General features: G+C 39.0%; 1 protein-coding gene and 1 pseudogene across 1 annotated transcript in view; both read right to left on the bottom strand.

Moving 5' to 3' along the window:
* Positions 1–20085, bottom strand: part of camkmt (calmodulin-lysine N-methyltransferase) — a 152803-nt gene that overhangs the window by 35817 nt on the left and 96901 nt on the right. The window contains exon 5 of the mRNA XM_084735321.1: positions 997–1048. Within this exon, the coding sequence (XP_084591447.1) occupies positions 997–1048 (52 nt within the window). The remainder of the gene's footprint in view (positions 1–996; positions 1049–20085) is intronic.
* Positions 1953–18470, bottom strand: LOC146315610 (uncharacterized; annotated as a pseudogene).

The raw sequence follows: 20085 nt of genomic DNA, 5'->3' as shown, positions 1-20085 counted from the left end.
AACAATCCGGTGTCCTTGTTAGCAAGTACTAGGTGCTGTGCTCAGATGCAGCAGTGCTCACCTACACCGCATTTTGTGTCATTCTGGTTTTCCCGCAATCAAACATGAGGGAGATTCCTTATGCAAAGCCCTTCTATGGCCTGGTATTGAAAGAAAATTGGACCACACTCACAAAGAACTTTATCTTACTATCGAGTCTGCCTGAATGACACCTAAAGGTGCTAACTGAATGTTTTCTCTTAAGACATTTAACAGTGCTGCTGAGAGCAATATTTTACTAAGAAGAGAATGCTTAAGCGAAGAGAAGAGAGTCATGTGGTTTGCCTTGTTATAAGGAAAATATTGTGTTTCTTGGTTGAGTTAAATCAGCTTAAAATACAGGAGCAACAAGAAGAAATACTGTTCATAACATATCAACAATCAATGGTGAAATGTGTAACACTCCAGTGTTTAAAAATAGGTATTGCAGTCGAAATTCAACATATCAGAGTGAGTTCCCACAACACACACAAGGTAACTCCTCACTGATCATAGACTTAACAGCTATATTCAGCAATAATACTACGCTCTGTGAATTGTTTCAACTTTGGATGAACACAGCTAGAATTTTACAAGTTATTCAAGCAGCTAGGAGTTACCTACAGGCATGAGATGTTTTGTGAATACAGCCTGAGTTGGTAAACACTGACCAAATGATCCTGTTAATTTAATGTGGGTAAAGACACACACACACACACAAACACTCGCTCTCTCTCTCTCTCACACACACAGAGGCACACAAGAAGTGAATGGCATGTATATGAATAGGTATGGATACTGTGTGCTCATGCTGTTTGTTTATTGATTGGTGAGGGTCAATTTCATTAGAGAAGTCAAGACACTTCTCCTGCAGGCACTGAACATGCAAGTGTGTGTGTGTGTGTGTGTGTGTGTGTGTGTGTGTGTGTGTGTGTGTGTGTGTGTGTGTGTGTGTGTGTATGTGTGTGTGTGACTTACCATAAGCCCAGCAAGACAAGTCATACCTCCTCCTAACTCACACACTGCACCCCTGAGAGAAAGAGAGAGGAGAGGGGGTGAGATTCACCTTGCTGAGCCAAACCTAGCAGTTTAGCACCAACACACACACACACACACACACACACACACACATACTCGTTTTCCTCCCTTACGAGGACCGGTCTAATTTTGGCCAATTGTGGGGTCCACCCTTTCCAGTGGTTCTACAGCTCTGTAAAAAATCAGGTAAGATAAAAAAAAAATCCCAAACAGAAATATCACTTGAAATTAAGAGAATTCAATACTTTTTTCTCCACACCAGTTTTTTTAGCTACTTGTGGGGCTCCATTTTTACCATTCCGAACTTGTGAGGTCCACTGCCACACACACACATTTGTTTCTAGTTTTTATATCTCAGCGTGGACCAACATTACTATCTGAAGATATTAATGGCTAAATGGTTTGTCACTGATTACCTAACTATCTAACTTACATCCTCTTCATCCTGGTACTAAAATAATGACCTCCTGCCCAGCACTTACCGAACCAAAGAGACTTTTCCAAATAAATTCTATTTAGTTCTTTCTAGGGCTAATCATCAGTAATAATTTACACAAAACACTGCATAAAATAAACTTAGGACATGCTTTGTTTTCAACGAGCGTGAACTTCTTTATATTTCAATTCCAAGAAAAAAGTTATGGCCAGACTACATCTGCATCAAGAAAAAAACAAACAAGAAAATGTGTCAGGCATCTTGACTGTCATAACCTCACATCAACATTGAGCTGAACAGTATAAAATTGTAAACACCACTTAAAATAAAAATGAGCAGCATTTTTCTTAACTAAATCTGCCTTTATAGACAAGAAAACAAAGGAATGAATACAGAACACATCTATTAACATCACCTTACTCTTATTCTAAGTTTCTGTGTTTGTGTGTGTGAAGTACTTTCATTGTATTTTTCTTCGAGAGGCAGAAATCCGATTTTTTATGTAATATTTTACTGCTCTCCAGTCTCTGTGTCTCAGGGCTTCGGGTTCTGCAGTGATGCAGCGCTCACAGTCCACCTTTCCTGGAACTTGGTTTGTAACAATGCATTTTCTTAAATGTCTCTCCACTGCAGCACATTCCTCTGGTGTCCAGGTTCTCTTGACTGCAGCTTGTTTACCTAAGTAGGCATAAAGAGAACGCCTTATATGTTTAACAAATTTAAATCTTAATTGGAACTGAAACCCTATTGGACTGTTCACATAGGTCATCTATTGCAGCACTGGCTTTGATAAGCCTACCTCTCTTTTTTGTAGATTTCCTCTGGTTTGGGGGATCCTCTGTGGAAGTACATTCTTGCAGGGATGTCACACTGACCTCTTCTTCCAATTCTTGTGGTTTCGGCATACTAGATCCTAAGTACAAAAAATAGGTTAGACAAATATGAAAGACAGATTGTGACAGCAATCCATTTGCAGTGATTAAGAGGATAGATTTGATAAAGTATTAGAATTTGTTGTAAGGCATATGTGTCTTGTCAAGATGAATGGGAAACACTTATATCCTCATTCTGCTTTATTCTTTTAAATCTTGTTGGTGTTGTAATGGTGACAGGTGGAGTGTCGTTTTGATTGTTCTGTGATTCAACCTGTTTTTTTCTTTTTCTAACCAGTTACTGGGTATGGTTAAACACAGGAGTGTTTGGCTCCTGTGGCTAGTCCCAACTAAACCTGTAAGACCAGGAGGAGGTGAGATTATCCAATATACAAAGGAGATAGTAATGCAGCTAAAAAGAGAATACCCATTTAAAACACTATGTTTTGATTTAATGATCGAATTATACAAAAACATGCAGACCTAATGGCAACTCAAGAGTAAAGAAGAAGCGAGCCACAAGTACTGTACAGGCTCAAAAAAGCCAGCAGTAAGCAAACATATCCACTGCTTCCCTTGATAAAGTTTGCCTGTGTGAGATTGCTGTGAAATAAACTTGAACTCCTGGCAAACCTAAGATATCAACATGGATACAAGGAAGAAAATTTCATCCGCATCACAGAGACTGTTGATGAGAGTTGATGATAAGTGGCGATACTGGAATGTGTTTAGATGGCTGTGGAGTACCTCTCAGACTAGACCAGGACTCTAAAACAGTGGTAAAACCATGGGGTGTGGTTATGTGTGTACATTAGGGGTGTAATGATTCACTCATGCATTTGATGCATCGGACTTTAATGTGTAAGATACGAGTGCATCGGTTCAGACGGCCTATATCGGTAAAAAAAATGAACATCAACATCGAACATCGGAAACAAATCGATGCAACACTCGCGTATCGATACATCTCATTAGGACGTGCATGTGTTTCATTTTTGGCATCAGGGAGCTGCTGCTGTAACTTTCCTCCCTCTTCTCTCTCCTCCTGTCCCTGCCTGCACCACTCTCACTGGATGCCTGCTGCTGCCATCACAAAAACAAGCGCTCCCTCCTCCCTCTCCTGTGTCTCCTCTTCATTTACTTAAAACAGACAGTGCTGAAAACAGCAACAGAAGTGACACTGTACCACGTCGCACCACCAAACTTTCATAACACTCAAGTGTAGAGCAAGTTTGTGCGTTCTAAGAAAGATGAGAAACGCTGCTGCAGGTCATTTATGTAAAACATGTCTGACAGCAGAGAACAGAGACACGAGTCTGACCACAGAGACGTCATGTCACTGTGAGAGCAGGTAACACTTCACTGTTCCTCCACAATAATCAAAACCACAGCACTCTGAATATGAAACACAGCAGCTCATCATCTTACTGCACAAATACTCACATTTTAAACAGTTTTAAAGTTTGTTCACAGATTATCATTTAGACTACAGGATCTCATTTACACATGAGACACTCTGTCTCTACTGTTACTATATTTAGTTTGTTTTTTGCAACTTTGCACTCTACAAATGCAGCATTAATTGAATCAAAATGTAAAGACTGACACACTGCATTGTCTTGTACTGCATCGTATCGTATCATGACAGAGCTGAATCGTATCGAACCAAATCATTGGAGATTTAAAGATTTATAAGACATATTGTATTGTTGAGCATGTATCGAGATACTTATCAAAATCGTCTCAGTCAGTGAGATACACACCCCTAGTGTACATGCATACAGTTTGGTGTAAAACAGTTGAAATTATTTTGTCATATTGCTCCTTAAACATTATACTGTTGTCCATATCCTTCAGACCTTGATATCTATCACAGACATTTAGTTATTATTGTTTACACACCACTCTCTGCCAACAGGAAGAGGAACCACTGAGACAGACAGCAAGGAGAAGGCCTCCTGCTTGTGATATAGGTCCCTGTACCAAAGAAAGGGCCACATCTAGTTTTGTGCCCATGTCTATCTCTATCTAAGGAATCTAAGGTATCAAAGGAAACAACTACTATTATGATTATTGTTGTTATTATTATTACTACACCACTACTGCTCCTAGGACTGTTGTAATAGTAAGTGTACATTTTAATCTTAGCAGTAAGTGTCATGTTGATGGTTGTCATATTTGTCTTTACAATACAAAAAAAGTTCCTTGTGGAAAATAAAAAATAAAGAAATTTCAATTGAATTGATTTGATAAGCCCACCTCTCCTTTTTGTGGATTTCCTCTGGTTTGGGGGATCCTCTGTGGAAGTACATTCTTGCAGGGATGTCACACTGACCTCTTCTTCCAATTCTTGTGGTTTCGGCATACTAGATCCTAAGTACAAAAAATAGGTTAGACAAATATGAAAGACAGATTGTGACAGCAATCCATTTGCAGTGATTAAGAGGATAGATTTGATAAAGTATTAGAATTTGTTGTAAGGCATATGTGTCTTGTCAAGATGAATGGGAAACACTTATATCCTCATTCTGCTTTATTCTTTTAAATCTTGTTGGTGTTGTAATGGTGACAGGTGGAGTGTCGTTTTGATTGTTCTGTGATTCAACCTGTTTTTTTCTTTTTCTAACCAGTTACTGGGTATGGTTAAACACAGGAGTGTTTGGCTCCTGTGGCTAGTCCCAACTAAACCTGTAAGACCAGGAGGAGGTGAGATTATCCAATATACAAAGGAGATAGTAATGCAGCTAAAAAGAGAATACCCATTTAAAACACTATGTTTTGATTTAATGATCGAATTATACAAAAACATGCAGACCTAATGGCAACTCAAGAGTAAAGAAGAAGCGAGCCACAAGTACTGTACAGGCTCAAAAAAGCCAGCAGTAAGCAAACATATCCACTGCTTCCCTTGATAAAGTTTGCCTGTGTGAGATTGCTGTGAAATAAACTTGAACTCCTGGCAAACCTAAGATATCAACATGGATACAAGGAAGAAAATTTCATCCGCATCACAGAGACTGTTGATGAGAGTTGATGATAAGTGGCGATACTGGAATGTGTTTAGATGGCTGTGGAGTACCTCTCAGACTAGACCAGGACTCTAAAACAGTGGTAAAACCATGGGGTGTGGTTATGTGTGTACATTAGGGGTGTAATGATTCACTCATGCATTTGATGCATCGGACTTTAATGTGTAAGATACGAGTGCATCGGTTCAGACGGCCTATATCGGTAAAAAAAATGAACATCAACATCGAACATCGGAAACAAATCGATGCAACACTCGCGTATCGATACATCTCATTAGGACGTGCATGTGTTTCATTTTTGGCATCAGGGAAGTGCTGCTGTAACTTTCCTCCCTCTTCTCTCTCCTCCTGTCCCTGCCTGCACCACTCTCACTGGATGCCTGCTGCTGCCATCACAAAAACAAGCGCTCCCTCCTCCCTCTCCTGTGTCTCCTCTTCATTTACTTAAAACAGACAGTGCTGAAAACAGCAACAGAAGTGACACTGTACCACGTCGCACCACCAAACTTTCATAACACTCAAGTGTAGAGCAAGTTTGTGCGTTCTAAGAAAGATGAGAAACGCTGCTGCAGGTCATTTATGTAAAACATGTCTGACAGCAGAGAACAGAGACACGAGTCTGACCACAGAGACGTCATGTCACTGTGAGAGCAGGTAACACTTCACTGTTCCTCCACAATAATCAAAACCACAGCACTCTGAATATGAAACACAGCAGCTCATCATCTTACTGCACAAATACTCACATTTTAAACAGTTTTAAAGTTTGTTCACAGATTATCATTTAGACTACAGGATCTCATTTACACATGAGACTCTCTGTCTCTACTGTTACTATATTTAGTTTGTTTTTTGCAACTTTGCACTCTACAAATGCAGCATTAATTGAATCAAAATGTAAAGACTGACACACTGCATTGTCTTGTACTGCATCGTATCGTATCATGACAGAGCTGAATCATATCGAACCAAATCATTGGAGATTTAAAGATTTATAAGACATATTGTATTGTTGAGCATGTATCGAGATACTTATCAAAATCGTCTCAGTCAGTGAGATACACACCCCTAGTGTACATGCATACAGTTTGGTGTAAAACAGTTGAAATTATTTTGTCATATTGCTCCTTAAACATTATACTGTTGTCCATATCCTTCAGACCTTGATATCTATCACAGACATTTAGTTATTATTGTTTACACACCACTCTCTGCCAACAGGAAGAGGAACCACTGAGACAGACAGCAAGGAGAAGGCCTCCTGCTTGTGATATAGGTCCCTGTACCAAAGAAAGGGCCACATCTAGTTTTGTGCCCATGTCTATCTCTATCTAAGGAATCTAAGGTATCAAAGGAAACAACTACTATTATGATTATTGTTGTTATTATTATTACTACACCACTACTGCTCCTAGGACTGTTGTAATAGTAAGTGTACATTTTAATCTTAGCAGTAAGTGTCATGTTGATGGTTGTCATATTTGTCTTTACAATACAAAAAAAGTTCCTTGTGGAAAATAAAAAATAAAGAAATTTCAATTGAATTGATTTGATAAGCCCACCTCTCCTTTTTGTGGATTTCCTCTGGTTTGGGGGATCCTCTGTGGAAGTACATTCTTGCAGGGATGTCACACTGACCTCTTCTTCCGACTCTTGTGGTTCCGGCATACTAGATCCTAAGTACAAAAAATAGGTTATACAAATATGAAAGGCAGGTATATTCACTTAAAATATAAAGAACCTGCCAGTGAAGAATTGGGATTTTTATCATGCATATATTTTCTTGTCACTGTGACAGTAATCAATTTGCAGAAATTAGAAATATAGATTTTATAAAATAATAGAACGTAGTATATGCCATGGGTATCTCTTAAAAATAAACAACAACAGTTAAGAGTAATTTCATATTGTTTCTATAGATCTACAATATAGTGGTTGAGGGCACAGGCTGAAATCCCACCAATTCATGCAGAGCCACAGGAACACAGGTGCCACATCACCTGGAGATATTGCACACTACACCATTGCATAGGCAGCAAGTATAAAATATGGCAACCATAATTTGAACTAAAAGATTCTATAATCTTTTAGTTCAAAACCAAATATATGAGAGTCCTGAAGGTTGTGTGATAAAACGTCTACACTTGACATGTCACATTTCTCGCGTGTTTTCAGTAGTTAAAGTTTTCAAAAAACAGTTCCTAGCACTGTGGCATGTGGCGTATGCGCTTACTGCACATGCTCAAACTACACAGAGGAATCTCCTGTTTGCATTGTCCTATCTCAGTTGTTGGTAGCATGTAAATAAATATGTGAATAGCATGAACATTTGTCCTTTTCCTCCATTTCACAATTATGGCTTGGTGTGCTGTGCCAGAATGCAATTTAAACATAAATACAGGGAGTTCCTCTGTTAGGGCTTTAAGGTATTTGATTGTCTTGATAGGATCTTTCAGTTTTAACTCATACTTGCTGTATGTTCACGATAAGTATAGGCAACTGGACTTCTTAAAAAAGGTTGTGTTTGCCTGTCATCCAAGAGGCTTCTTCAGTTCTGACCAGCTGGTGGGGAGCTGCAGGTATATAAACAATATATAAGCAGTTCCCCACAAGCCAGTCAGAACTGAAGAAGCTTTTTGGATGAGAGACGAAACATCTTACCTTTTTTCCAGTCCAGTTGCCTAGGCTGAATTCGAACACATTCCATGACCTGGATGAGCATCCTCACAAGCATACTCTGTGTTTTAGACTTGCCATCTATCACAACGGATGTGTGTGTGAGATACTCTCAAGCTGATGCACTACCACTGGTGCATTAGTCTGGTTCTGCATACAGGTATACAGGTAAAGTATGGACTGTCTAGCTCCCACTGTATAGTAGAACTATGGAAACAATATGAAAGTACTTATTTTTCCCCTTCCATTTAAGCACAGTGGTTTGTTAGTCAGGGCAAGAGGATGGCTTAGCAGTTAGTGGTTCTATCATTCTACCAGAAAGTCCCTAGTTCACAAGTATCCTTGAGTAATAAACTTAACCCCTACTCTGTAAGCTTTTTGTGTAAAAGCATATGCTAAATGGTTGTAATGTAATGTAGTCCCAATACACTTTTGAATCTTTGCTGAAACAGGTCAAAACTCTAATTACAGTTAAAGCATAACAAAGATATAAACACTGTCATGGAGGTTAAAGTTAGTGGGGAGTCCAAAGGCTTTTTTCTTTTAACTGGAAACCACTGTGAATTGACAATAATTCCCATTAATATGGAGTACCTGACAGTTTTCCATGGCTAAAAACATGACAAATACACCCCCCACTTAAAAAATTAATTGACCAATTGTGTGTTCCCAAAAATGGTCAGTAGGTGGAGAAACCTAAACAAAATGCACATGCAGTGGTCCTAATTATTCATAACCAATTAAAAACAATCACAAACACATACCTTCCATGTCCTCTTGTGAACATCCCTCCACATTGAGAGTCTCTAAAATAGTAATTGACAAGAGTATGAATGAGGTGGAAAGCTGAAATTCTTGTGATCAACCTCTGATAATCAATAGAACCTAAAAGTACTACATACACAGCAAGGCTTATAATATAAACAGATGAAATCAAATTGTGTAGGTATTGTCAAACTAACAACTATAAAGTCACCTTCTTCACCAGTATGTTAATTAAGGTCAAATACTTATATTCTTGGAGAGTCAGATTTATAGCCAGACAATTCCTTTTTTCACTTTTTCTTACATTAAAATATAATAGGACTTATACCGTTCAGATCAATGTGAATTTCATCCAGACTCTTCCCTTTATATTCTCCAAGCCGTCCCTGTTCCAATGCCAGGAGAACTTTGCTTATTTTGGCCAGCTGGAGGGTGCCCTCTGGAAGGCGGTAGTGCTTTCTGTGGACATCGATGTTATGCCCAAGGAAATCTGCCAGCTGGTCAAGTTCTGTAGTTTTGAGATTCAGAACGGTTGAGAGGGTAGCAATGTGTTTCCTGAGTTTTGTGGAGGTTAGTGCTTTGGGATTTTTGATATCATCACATTCGTTCACAAACTGCCTTATGCAGTCAGAGCCCCTGAGGTAGTGGACAGAATGTGGCAATGCAAACAAGAATCCATTTTCATTCAGTACTCCACATTCTTCTCGCTTCTCTATCAGAGTATCAAGTGATTCCTTCATGAGTGGGGTGAGGAGAACAGGAACTTTCCTTCCTCTCTTGCCTACTATGGTTACTCGGACGAAATGCTTGCAAAGCTTCTGCTCGAGTGCTGTAAGGGCGAGGTTAACGTCTTCATGTGTTTCTGATGTGTCTCTTGATAAGTATGCAGACAAGGGCATTCTGGATACTTCTCCTTCTCTCCGGCGGTTGAAAAGTATAACTTGTGCCAGGGTCACTTTAGCAAGGTCTCTCCAGTTTGAGGATGAAGCCTCTTCTTTCAGGGCATTCAAGTGTTCTTGCTGTTTGTCACACAAAAGAGAATGAAGATTTTGGACATCCTGTGTGAATGGTAGGAGTTGAGGTGCGTTCCACTTGGACTGGTCAAGTTGAGTTAATGCTTGGCTTGCGATGTCAAATTTCCAACTTTCTTGGTATAGCTGTGCAAACTCCTCAGCATTTTGAACAGTTTCTTTGTCTTTCAGCTTCAGTCCTTCAGACTTAATAAACATGGCCAAAGACAGCAAGCTGTGCCCAACTTTGCGAGCAAGAGATGGACATTCATATTGGCCAGTTTCATCACTGAAGCCAGCTAGGCATCTTGCAGCAGTGACAACATGGCCATAGTTTTCAGGTTTTATGAGGTCTTTGATAGTCTTCACAGGTATAACCTTTTTTGCTGTAAGTACCAGTCTGCCAAGTTCTCTCAGTTTTTGTCGAATATATTGATGTTGGCTGACTACTCGCTCATTCTTCCTGAACAGTCTGTAACCATACTCTAGGATGCAGTGGTCTTTCTTAATAGCAATTGCAATCTTGTCTTGATTCATATCATTTAAGAACTTCCAGTATGCATCACTAAATCCACTTGGAGCAGGTTCAGCAAAAGCACACAATGCTTGGACTCTTCTTTTACCTGGTTTGGAAGTCTTGTCCTGAGGCTTGAATTTGCAGAGCTGAAAATGTCGCCACATCACTCTTCTTGTGAACAAGCCATAGCAGTGCACACAATGCATAAATTCCTGTCCTTCAGTCTTTTTTTTTGGTTGCTTGCATGGGATAAGTTTTCCTCTCTGGCTCTCTAAAACTTCTACATTATGTTCGAAGTTCCCCTTATTTCGGATATACTCTAATTGCAGATGCCTTTCTTTTGAGTTCTTTGGAAAACTAAATGCTTTTGCAACATCAACCTTATCATTGTGTTTACGAAACAAGTGTCTTGACATTTTCTGAACTACCTGTCCACAATACAAGCAGTGATGTTTCTTGTTGTATTTTCTTGAACCATCCTCCTTCTTCAAAACTGGGTTGACAAAGACAGTTGCCTCCTCTTCAGAGGGATTTGAAACACTCGCCTCCATGTCAGTATGTGCCTGCACCATTTCCTCTTCATGCACATCATCTCTGATATCAGGAAAACTCTGTGTGGAATCATGGCTTGTTTCAAAGCTTCTGCTCTGACTGGACTTGAGTTGGCTCTGACTGGAAGACTTGACGCTGCTCTGACTGGTAGACTTGACGCTGCTCTGACTGGTAGACTTGACGCTGCTCTGACTGGTAGACTTGACGCTGCTCTGACTGGTAGACTTGACGCTGCTCTGACTGGTAGACTTGACGCTGCTCTGACTGGTAGACTTGAAGCTGCTCTGACTGGAAGACTTGAAGCTGCTCTGACTGGAAGACTTGCGTCTTCTCTGACTGTTAGATGTAATATGTAATTCCAAGCTGCTGTCACTGTCTGTGCCTTCGTCCTTGGGATTTGGAATATACTCCTCTTCGCTATCTACACTTGAGTCATCTGATCCTACAAGACTCATTTGAGTCTTTAGAAGACAAAAAAGACCTAAATTAACAACTCAACCTGCAGGTTACTAAGATAAGTAAGACCAAAACTGACTTCACTCTTAACTGTCTACTGCCTGTTGGAATGATGTACATTTACAGGGCTAAATGAAATTAAAAGTACTCCATCAAATTAGAAGGAATTACTGTTACGTTATGTTAGAGTAAGGGAAGTAACATTCAAGACTAGATGAATTTGTCAAATTTAGAGCAAGTCATAAAAACTACTATCTACATTATCTATATGTATCATTGGCACTACTTAGTGAACATGGTGTTGAGTTTGGTGGCTCTACCCTTTAAGTGATAACATGAAGAAGCAAAAAAGAAGCTTACTTGACGGCAACACTCTCTCCTTGGCCTTTGTGAAGCCATTTCAGACAGAGAAGTGGAAGGACCCTCTACACTGTCATCACTTGAATCGTAGAGAGCATCAGAAACATTTGGTACTCTATCCATCTGTAAAAAGGAAGTTATGTCAAGGTATGACTATCCATTTTTGTTCACATCCTATTAAAATCAATTGCGAAGGAATGATTTAGGAGGAAATGGCCTATGTACCAGTTATTGATATTAAAAGTGTTAGAGACATACCAGAATGCTTTTTGTCCTTCTCAACTTTGGAACAAGTTCATCATCTGATTGCAGACTCGAAGTGTCTTTTATAGGATCTTCTTTATCAGTTTCTTCCACTATACTCTCGGTGGAATCATACAGAGGATCAGAAAACTCTGGTGTTCTATCCATCTGCAAAAGGGAGTTGTGTCAAGGTATGGTAAGCCACTTTCATAGATGCTATGAAAATCAATGACAAGGGAAGGATTTTTGTATCACAGGTCTATTAATATTTTGCTGTGTAATAGATGTATCTGAGACACAGAAGAATGTTTTCTGTCCTCAGCTTTTGAACAACTTACATCACAGTGTGCAGACAGAGGTTGGTCTTTCAAACAGTCTTCATCAGTTTCATCAGTGTCAGGATAATCCACTAAGGAAAACCCTCTGACAGCACACACCTAAACACAAGTTACCAAAGTTAGATCACATTAAAACTGTTTCTGAAACAGCATGTAACTTGAAGACAAGTGCATGTGGTCTCTCCTAGAGGTCTCAAAGAGTGTTACAACAACCTCTGAAGTGCTGCAATGGATCACATTGAAAATACTATTGATAATAATTACTAAAATATGTCATCTCTCATGTGAATCGTGGTAATTCAACTATTTAGTGCAGAGTTAACATAAATAGTACATGAATTCAGTGTCAACATTACCTGTGTTTTAGCCTCATCACTCCTTGAATCTTCAGAGGAAGTCAGATCCATAGAGAATCCCTCCGTCTCTGCTGCCACAGCATCAGCCTGCTTGTCTGTCACCTGCAATTCACATAAAACATAAGAATTCATTGGCAGTTGATAATATTCAAGTTATGGGAGCATATCCATAAGTGACAACAATTAGCTCACAAGAAAACCATGTCTGAAACAGCATATACATTAAAGCTAGGTGCATGGTATAGTCTTTTCTAGGAAGTGCAGTGGATTCTGTTCAAAATTCCCTTTGTAAACATGCAACAGTTCAGAAAGTATAAAATTACAGCTGTAATAACTTGAGTTTAAATATTGTAAGGTGTTGCTAAGTAGATGTAAAATCACTGACAGTCGGATCCAGACGAGAGGGCCCCATAAGGACTAAACTAGAAACATATATGTGTGTGTGATGTTGAGAACAGGGCTGATTTAAGAAACATCTCTCAAGTCACCTCACACACATATGTTTCTAGTCTGGCCCTTGTGGGGCCCTCCCGTATGGATCTTGGTAATTCAACTATTTAGTGCAGAGTTAACATTAATAGTACATGAATTCAGTGTCAACATTACCTGTGTTTTAGCCCCATCACTCCTTGAATCTTCAGAGGAAGTCAGATCCATAGAGAATCCCTCCGTCTCTGCTGCCACAGCATCAGTCTGCTTGTCTGTCACCTGCAATTCAGATAAAACATAAGAATTCATTGGCAGTTGATAATATTCAAGTTATGGGAGCATATCCATAAATGACAACAATTAGCTCACAAGAAAACCATGTCTGAAACAGCATATACATTAAAGCTAGGTGCATGGTATAGTCTTTTCTAGGAAGTGCAGTGGATTCTGTTCAAAATTCCCTTTGTAAACATGCAACAGGTCAGAAAGTATAAAATTACAGCTGTAATAACTTGAGTTTAAATATTGTAAGGTGTTGCCAAGTAGACTTGCACCGATTAATCGGCAATGCTCGGAATCGGGCCGGTTTTCACGTGACTGGCCTTGACCGGTGACCGGCCGGTCAGCGTCACAAATCCGGTTCTGTGCCCGTCATTGTCACACACATGTTCTGCACGATGGTCACGTCATGCGTGCAGCAGACAAACTGACCGTGACGTCAACACAGTGCTGATAACAGCTACACACACTCAGACACGTCTGCTTGAAGCTGGTGTCAGAGACAGATTCCAAGAACAAGATAAAGAGAAGACAGACAGTCTACAACGAGACAGAGCAGCTGACAATGACGCAGAACAGCCGTAAACTCTCTCGCACTTCAGGCTAATGCTAGCAAGCTAGCAACAGACTGCTGTTCACAGAGGGACAGTTAAAATCTCACCTCCTGTTCTGGCTGAAGAATAAACAACCTGTGTTGATGTGTCTCCTCAAACATTTTCTCATCCAGACTCCTTTAACTTCTGTGTCTGTTTTTCTCACGGCAAAGTTTTACTTCAAACTGTTGCACCGCGTTAGTCTCCGGTTTGTTTACATCCGCTTCCACAAAAGATCACGTGAAATCGCGTCCCGCTAAATCCCGCGAGATGATCTCGCGAGATCACGTTCACCCAATTCACCCATTTCATTAAAAAATATAATAAGGCCTGGTTGTAATCTGGATGATTTTGGAGGTAGTATTAAATGAATATTTAATAGTCAGTGTCTTATTATGAACACATTTACAAGAAAAGTTGCAAAAATGTTTGTGAATGCTGTCAATTACAGTTCTTAGAAAGACTGAAAATCGGAACCGACCAAAATCGGAATCGGTAGGTCAGACCTCTCAAAAATCGGAAATCGGAATCGGCCAAGAAAGTTGAAATCGGTGCAAGTCTATTGCTAAGTTGATGTAAAATCACTGACAGTCGGATCCAGACGAGAGGGCCCCATAAGGACTAAACTAGAAACATATATGTGTGTGTGATGTTGAGAACAGGGCTGATTTAACAAACATCTTTCAAGTCACCTCACACACATATGTTTCTAGTCTGGCCCTTGTGGGGCCCTCCCGTATGGATCTTGGTAATTCAACTATTTAGTGCAGAGTTAACATTAATAGTACATGAATTCAGTGTCAACATTACCTGTGTTTTAGCCTCATCACTCCTTGAATCTTCAGAGGAAGTCCGATCCATAGAGAATCCCTCCGTCTCTGCTGCCACAGCATCAGTCTGCTTGTCTGTCACCTGCAATTCAGATAAAACATAAGAATTCATTGGCAGTTGATAATATTCAAGTTATGGGAGCATATCCATAAATGACAACAATTAGCTCACATGAAAACCATGTCTGAAACAGCATATACATTAAAGCTAGGTGCATGGTATAGTCTTTTCTAGGAAGTGCAGTGGATTCTGTTCAAAATTCCCTTTGTAAACATGCAACAGGTCAGAAAGTATAAAATTACAGCTGTAATAACTTGAGTTTAAATATTGTAAGGTGTTGCTAAGTAGATGTAAAATCACTGACAGTCAGATCCAGACGAGAGGGCCCCATAAGGACTAAACTAGAAACATATATGTGTGTGTGATGTTGAGAACAGGGCTGATTTAAGAAACATCTCTCAAGTCACCTCACACACATATGTTTCTAGTCTGGCCCTTGTGGGGCCCTCCCGTATGGATCTTGGTAATTCAACTATTTAGTGCAGAGTTAACATTAATAGTACATGAATTCAGTGTCAACATTACCTGTGTTTTAGCCTCATCACTCCTTGAATCTTCAGAGGAAGTCCGATCCATAGAGAATCCCTCCGTCTCTGCTGCCACAGCATCAGCCTGCTTGTCTGTCACCTGCAATTCAGATAAAACATAAGAATTCATTGGCAGTTGATAATATTCAAGTTATGGGAGCATATCCATAAATGACAACAATTAGCTCACAAGAAAACCATGTCTGAAACAGCATATACATTAAAGCTAGGTGCATGGTATAGTCTTTTCTAGGAAGTGCAGTGGATTCTGTTCAAAATTCCCTTTGTAAACATGCAACAGGTCAGAAAGTATAAAATTACAGCTGTAATAACTTGAGTTTAAATATTGTAAGGTGTTGCTAAGTAGATGTAAAATCACTGACAGTCAGATCCAGACGAGAGGGCCCCATAAGGACTAAACTAGAAACATATATGTGTGTGTGATGTTGAGAACAGGGCTGATTTAACAAACATCTTTCAAGTCACCTCACACACATATGTTTCTAGTCTGGCCCTTGTGGGGCCCTCCCGTATGGATCTTGGTAATTCAACTATTTAGTGCAGAGTTAACATAAATAGTACATGAATTCAGTGTCAACATTACCTGTGTTTTAGCCCCATCACTCCTTGAATCTTCAGAGGAAGTCCGATCCATAGAGAATCCCTCCGTCTCTGCTGCCACAGCATCAGCCTGCTTGTCTGTCACCTGCAATTCACATAAAACATAAGAATTCATTGGCAGTTGATAATATTCAAGTTATGGGAGCATATCCATAAGTGACAACAATTAGCTCACAAGAAAACCATGTCTGAAACAGCATATACATTAAAGCTAGGTGCATGGCATAGTCTTTTCTAGGAAGTGCAGTGGATTCTGTTCAAAATTCCCTTTGTAAACATGCAACAGGTCAGAAAGTATAAAATTACAGCTGTAATAACTTGAGTTTAAATATTGTAAGGTGTTGCTAAGTAGATGTAAAATCACTGACAGTCAGATCCAGACGAGAGGGCCCCATAAGGACTAAACTAGAAACATATATGTGTGTGTGATGTTGAGAACAGGGCTGATTTAAGAAACATCTTTCAAGTCACCTCACACACATATGTTTCTAGTCTGGCCCTTGTGGGGCCCTCCCGTATGGATCTTGGTAATTCAACTATTTAGTGCAGAGTTAACATAAATAGTACATGAATTCAGTGTCAACATTACCTGTGTTTTAGCCTCATCACTCCTTGAATCTTCAGAGGAAGTCCGATCCATAGAGAATCCCTCCGTCTCTGCTGCCACAGCATCAGTCTGCTTGTCTGTCACCTGCAATTCACATAAAACATAAGAATTCATTGGCAGTTGATAATATTCAAGTTATGGGAGCATATCCATAAGTGACAACAATTAGCTCACAAGAAAACCATGTCTGAAACAGCATATACATTAAAGCTAGGTGCATGGTATAGTCTTTTCTAGGAAGTGCAGTGGATTCTGTTCAAAATTCCCTTTGTAAACATGCAACAGTTCAGAAAGTATAAAATTACAGCTGTAATAACTTGAGTTTAAATATTGTAAGGTGTTGCTAAGTAGATGTAAAATCACTGACAGTCAGATCCAGACGAGAGGGCCCCATAAGGACTAAACTAGAAACATATATGTGTGTGTGATGTTGAGAACAGGGCTGATTTAACAAACATCTTTCAAGTCACCTCACACACATATGTTTCTAGTCTGGCCCTTGTGGGGCCCTCCCGTATGGATCTTGGTAATTCAACTATTTAGTGCAGAGTTAACATTAATAGTACATGAATTCAGTGTCAACATTACCTGTGTTTTAGCCTCATCACTCCTTGAATCTTCAGAGGAAGTCCGATCCATAGAGAATCCCTCCTTCTCTGCTGCCACAGCATCAGTCTGCTTGTCTGTCACCTGCAATTCACATAAAACATAAGAGCCAATACTGTAGCTATATATCTGAAAGATAACTAGCTGCACTTATTGGCACATTTTTGTAATATAATGCATCGGTGTATATTGTATATATTGTAAACAACTCACCTTTTGACGCCATGGCCACTTTGAATCACCATAGTTGTAATCTATTTCAGTTCCTACATCTATATTCTCCACAGCAAATAGGCACAAATGTGGCCTGTTGTTTACTACGATCTTCTTCATGACACAGTTTGGAGATTTGTGGTTGTCATTCACTAATCTTCCAAGGGATCCATCTTCTCTGGAAGCATCGATACTGGTAATAAGGTATAAGAAAATTGACCATTACACTTTGTACTACTAAAATATCAAATTACACCAAGTGTATATATCATCACATCTAACTGTGTAGTGTGATCCAGCCTGATCCAGATCAGAAGAGCTCTTATCATTAGCTACAGACTTCACTCATCAGCGTCAGATCAAGTTAAAAACAAAAACTGATTCACAGCATTAACTGCTGCAGACCACCTAGGATGTGTGATTACAAGATTATTCCTGTTTTCATTCATTCATTCATTTTAACTTTTATTTCCCTGATCTCTACAAAATATTTATCTTCATGTACTTACCACAAGTTACGTTTCTGCCATTCAAATTCAAACAGAAATGTACTCTCAATCTCTGAGTAGTGTCTTGACTGGCATTCTTCCACTGATAGGAGTTCACCCCTGTACTCCAAGACAAAAGCACCTGCTTCGATGGGCTGGGTAGCAAACACTCCTCTCCCTATGAAGGCACATAAGTTATTTACATTCATTCGTTACATTTGATTAGGAGATTGAGTCAACTTAACCTTTCCTCTTTGGAAATGACAATATAGTCTTGTAAAATTTTTCAACTACAAAGATAAGGATTAAAGGCAGTTCTCTGTCAACACATTTCTGTTTCTGACATATAGCCTAAATATTTATTCCTTATGTGTATGTAAATGAATAGTAGTGAGATATGCACTTGTGTGATATTCTGCCCTTAAAAGGACATCTTTGTACCTTTGTTATTATCAATAAATTGTTCCATAAACCCTTTCTTGTCCCTCGAAGACAAAATATATGAGGCTGCATCATCAACAGGCCGTATCCTTGTCCTCCTTTTGAACATTATGTTTCTGTGAAAATAATTTTAAAATCATTACACAAGCATCGAACATGAGAAACCAACCTCTCCCAACCTCAAACCTCTGAGGTCAAAGCTAAATTTTGCTGTTTTTGGGTTACTGGTAGTATAACCTCAGTCCTGTAATGCACAATCAAGTTACACATCTTTTTTTCCAGTGTAACCTGGGCTATCAGAATATGTATGCTGCAGTATCCCCTTAAAGTATAAATAATTATACGACCATAAGGACCACAAAGATAATAATAATAAAAATAATAATAAAAATTCAGATTCCTTTATTAATGCCCATGGAGGAAATTCATGATCTGCAGCAACTTAAGAATAAAAATAATATAGTAGAATAAATTAATAAAAAACTGTAAGTTCAGAGCATGAGAAAGACACTATATTAATTGTAATGTCCTTGTTATTGGGAGGAGACGGCCTGGGAGGAGAGCGTCCAAAACGTTCCGTCTTACTCAGTACACAGTTTTATCAGCCACTGACTGAAAGAGCCCAGCTGCCACAGTTCACCACAGAGGGGGTGAGAGGGATTGACCAGTATAACTCTGATCTTCTCCTTCACCATCCTCTCACCCACTGGCTCTAGACTGTCCAGCTCCAGACCCACCACAGAGTTGGCTCTCTTCACCAATAAAAATACTACTACTACTATTACTACTACTACTACTACTACTAATAATAATAATAATAATAACAATAATAATAATAATAACAATAATAATAAAATTGACATCAAATCTATTCAGATCACACAAACATGTAATGTACAAGATATATGGCTTTTGGGAATCATTTTCAGCCTGAGAGTTTCATGCCTCAGTCAGCCCTCTTAAGTTCACAACCTATTATACTAGATATATACTGTATAAGTATAGCTCTACTATATTTTGCTTAGTCTGCTATACGTACTGTTTTTCAGTGTATTTTTCTAAAACACAATTTCAAATTCAGTGTAATTAATGGTAGCTTCAAAGCCTCCATTTATTTACACAGATAAGAAAATTGTGATGTGCTCAACTCTTTCAAAGAACTTAAATATTTGTAACTGCTTTGGGTTTTTGTCAAACAATTAATGGTCCATGGAAGCAAATGATATGCAGTCTTTGAAAGGTAAACTATGAAATAAACAATGTAGCAGCCACTGGCAAAAATTATGACAACAGAGAGGATCTAACAGGTGGCTTTATGATGAGCAGCATCACTGACAGCACGGTGAAAACCAAAAAAGACATTCACACTTATTAAGCCTTTCACCTGACACAAATATTCTAAGCCTCACAATATAAAATTTGCACTTGTCACTTATACACTGCATATTAAATTACTTTGTAAACAACTAAAAATAAGGAAATATATGTAGACTGACAATAATGAATAATTACATGCTGCTCAATGTGCATGCAAATGCAAGTTTTTCCTAACACATGACAAAAAAAAAAAAAACGTAACTTTTAAACACACTTCATAGAATCATTTTAAAGCCTTTGAGTTTCTTTAAACGTGACATTATTAAAACAAGCTCTATATGATCTAGTATTAAAGTTACAGCACTATACTAGGGGAAACTTTCCAAGTCAGCAAGCAAGAATCTCTC

Source organism: Lutjanus erythropterus, chromosome 14 (assembly GCF_056507025.1).
Source record: "Lutjanus erythropterus isolate fLutEry1 chromosome 14, fLutEry1.hap2, whole genome shotgun sequence".
Taxonomy (NCBI): Eukaryota; Metazoa; Chordata; class Actinopteri; order Lutjaniformes; family Lutjanidae; genus Lutjanus; species Lutjanus erythropterus.
This window is presented reverse-complemented; position numbering and strand designations above follow the sequence as displayed.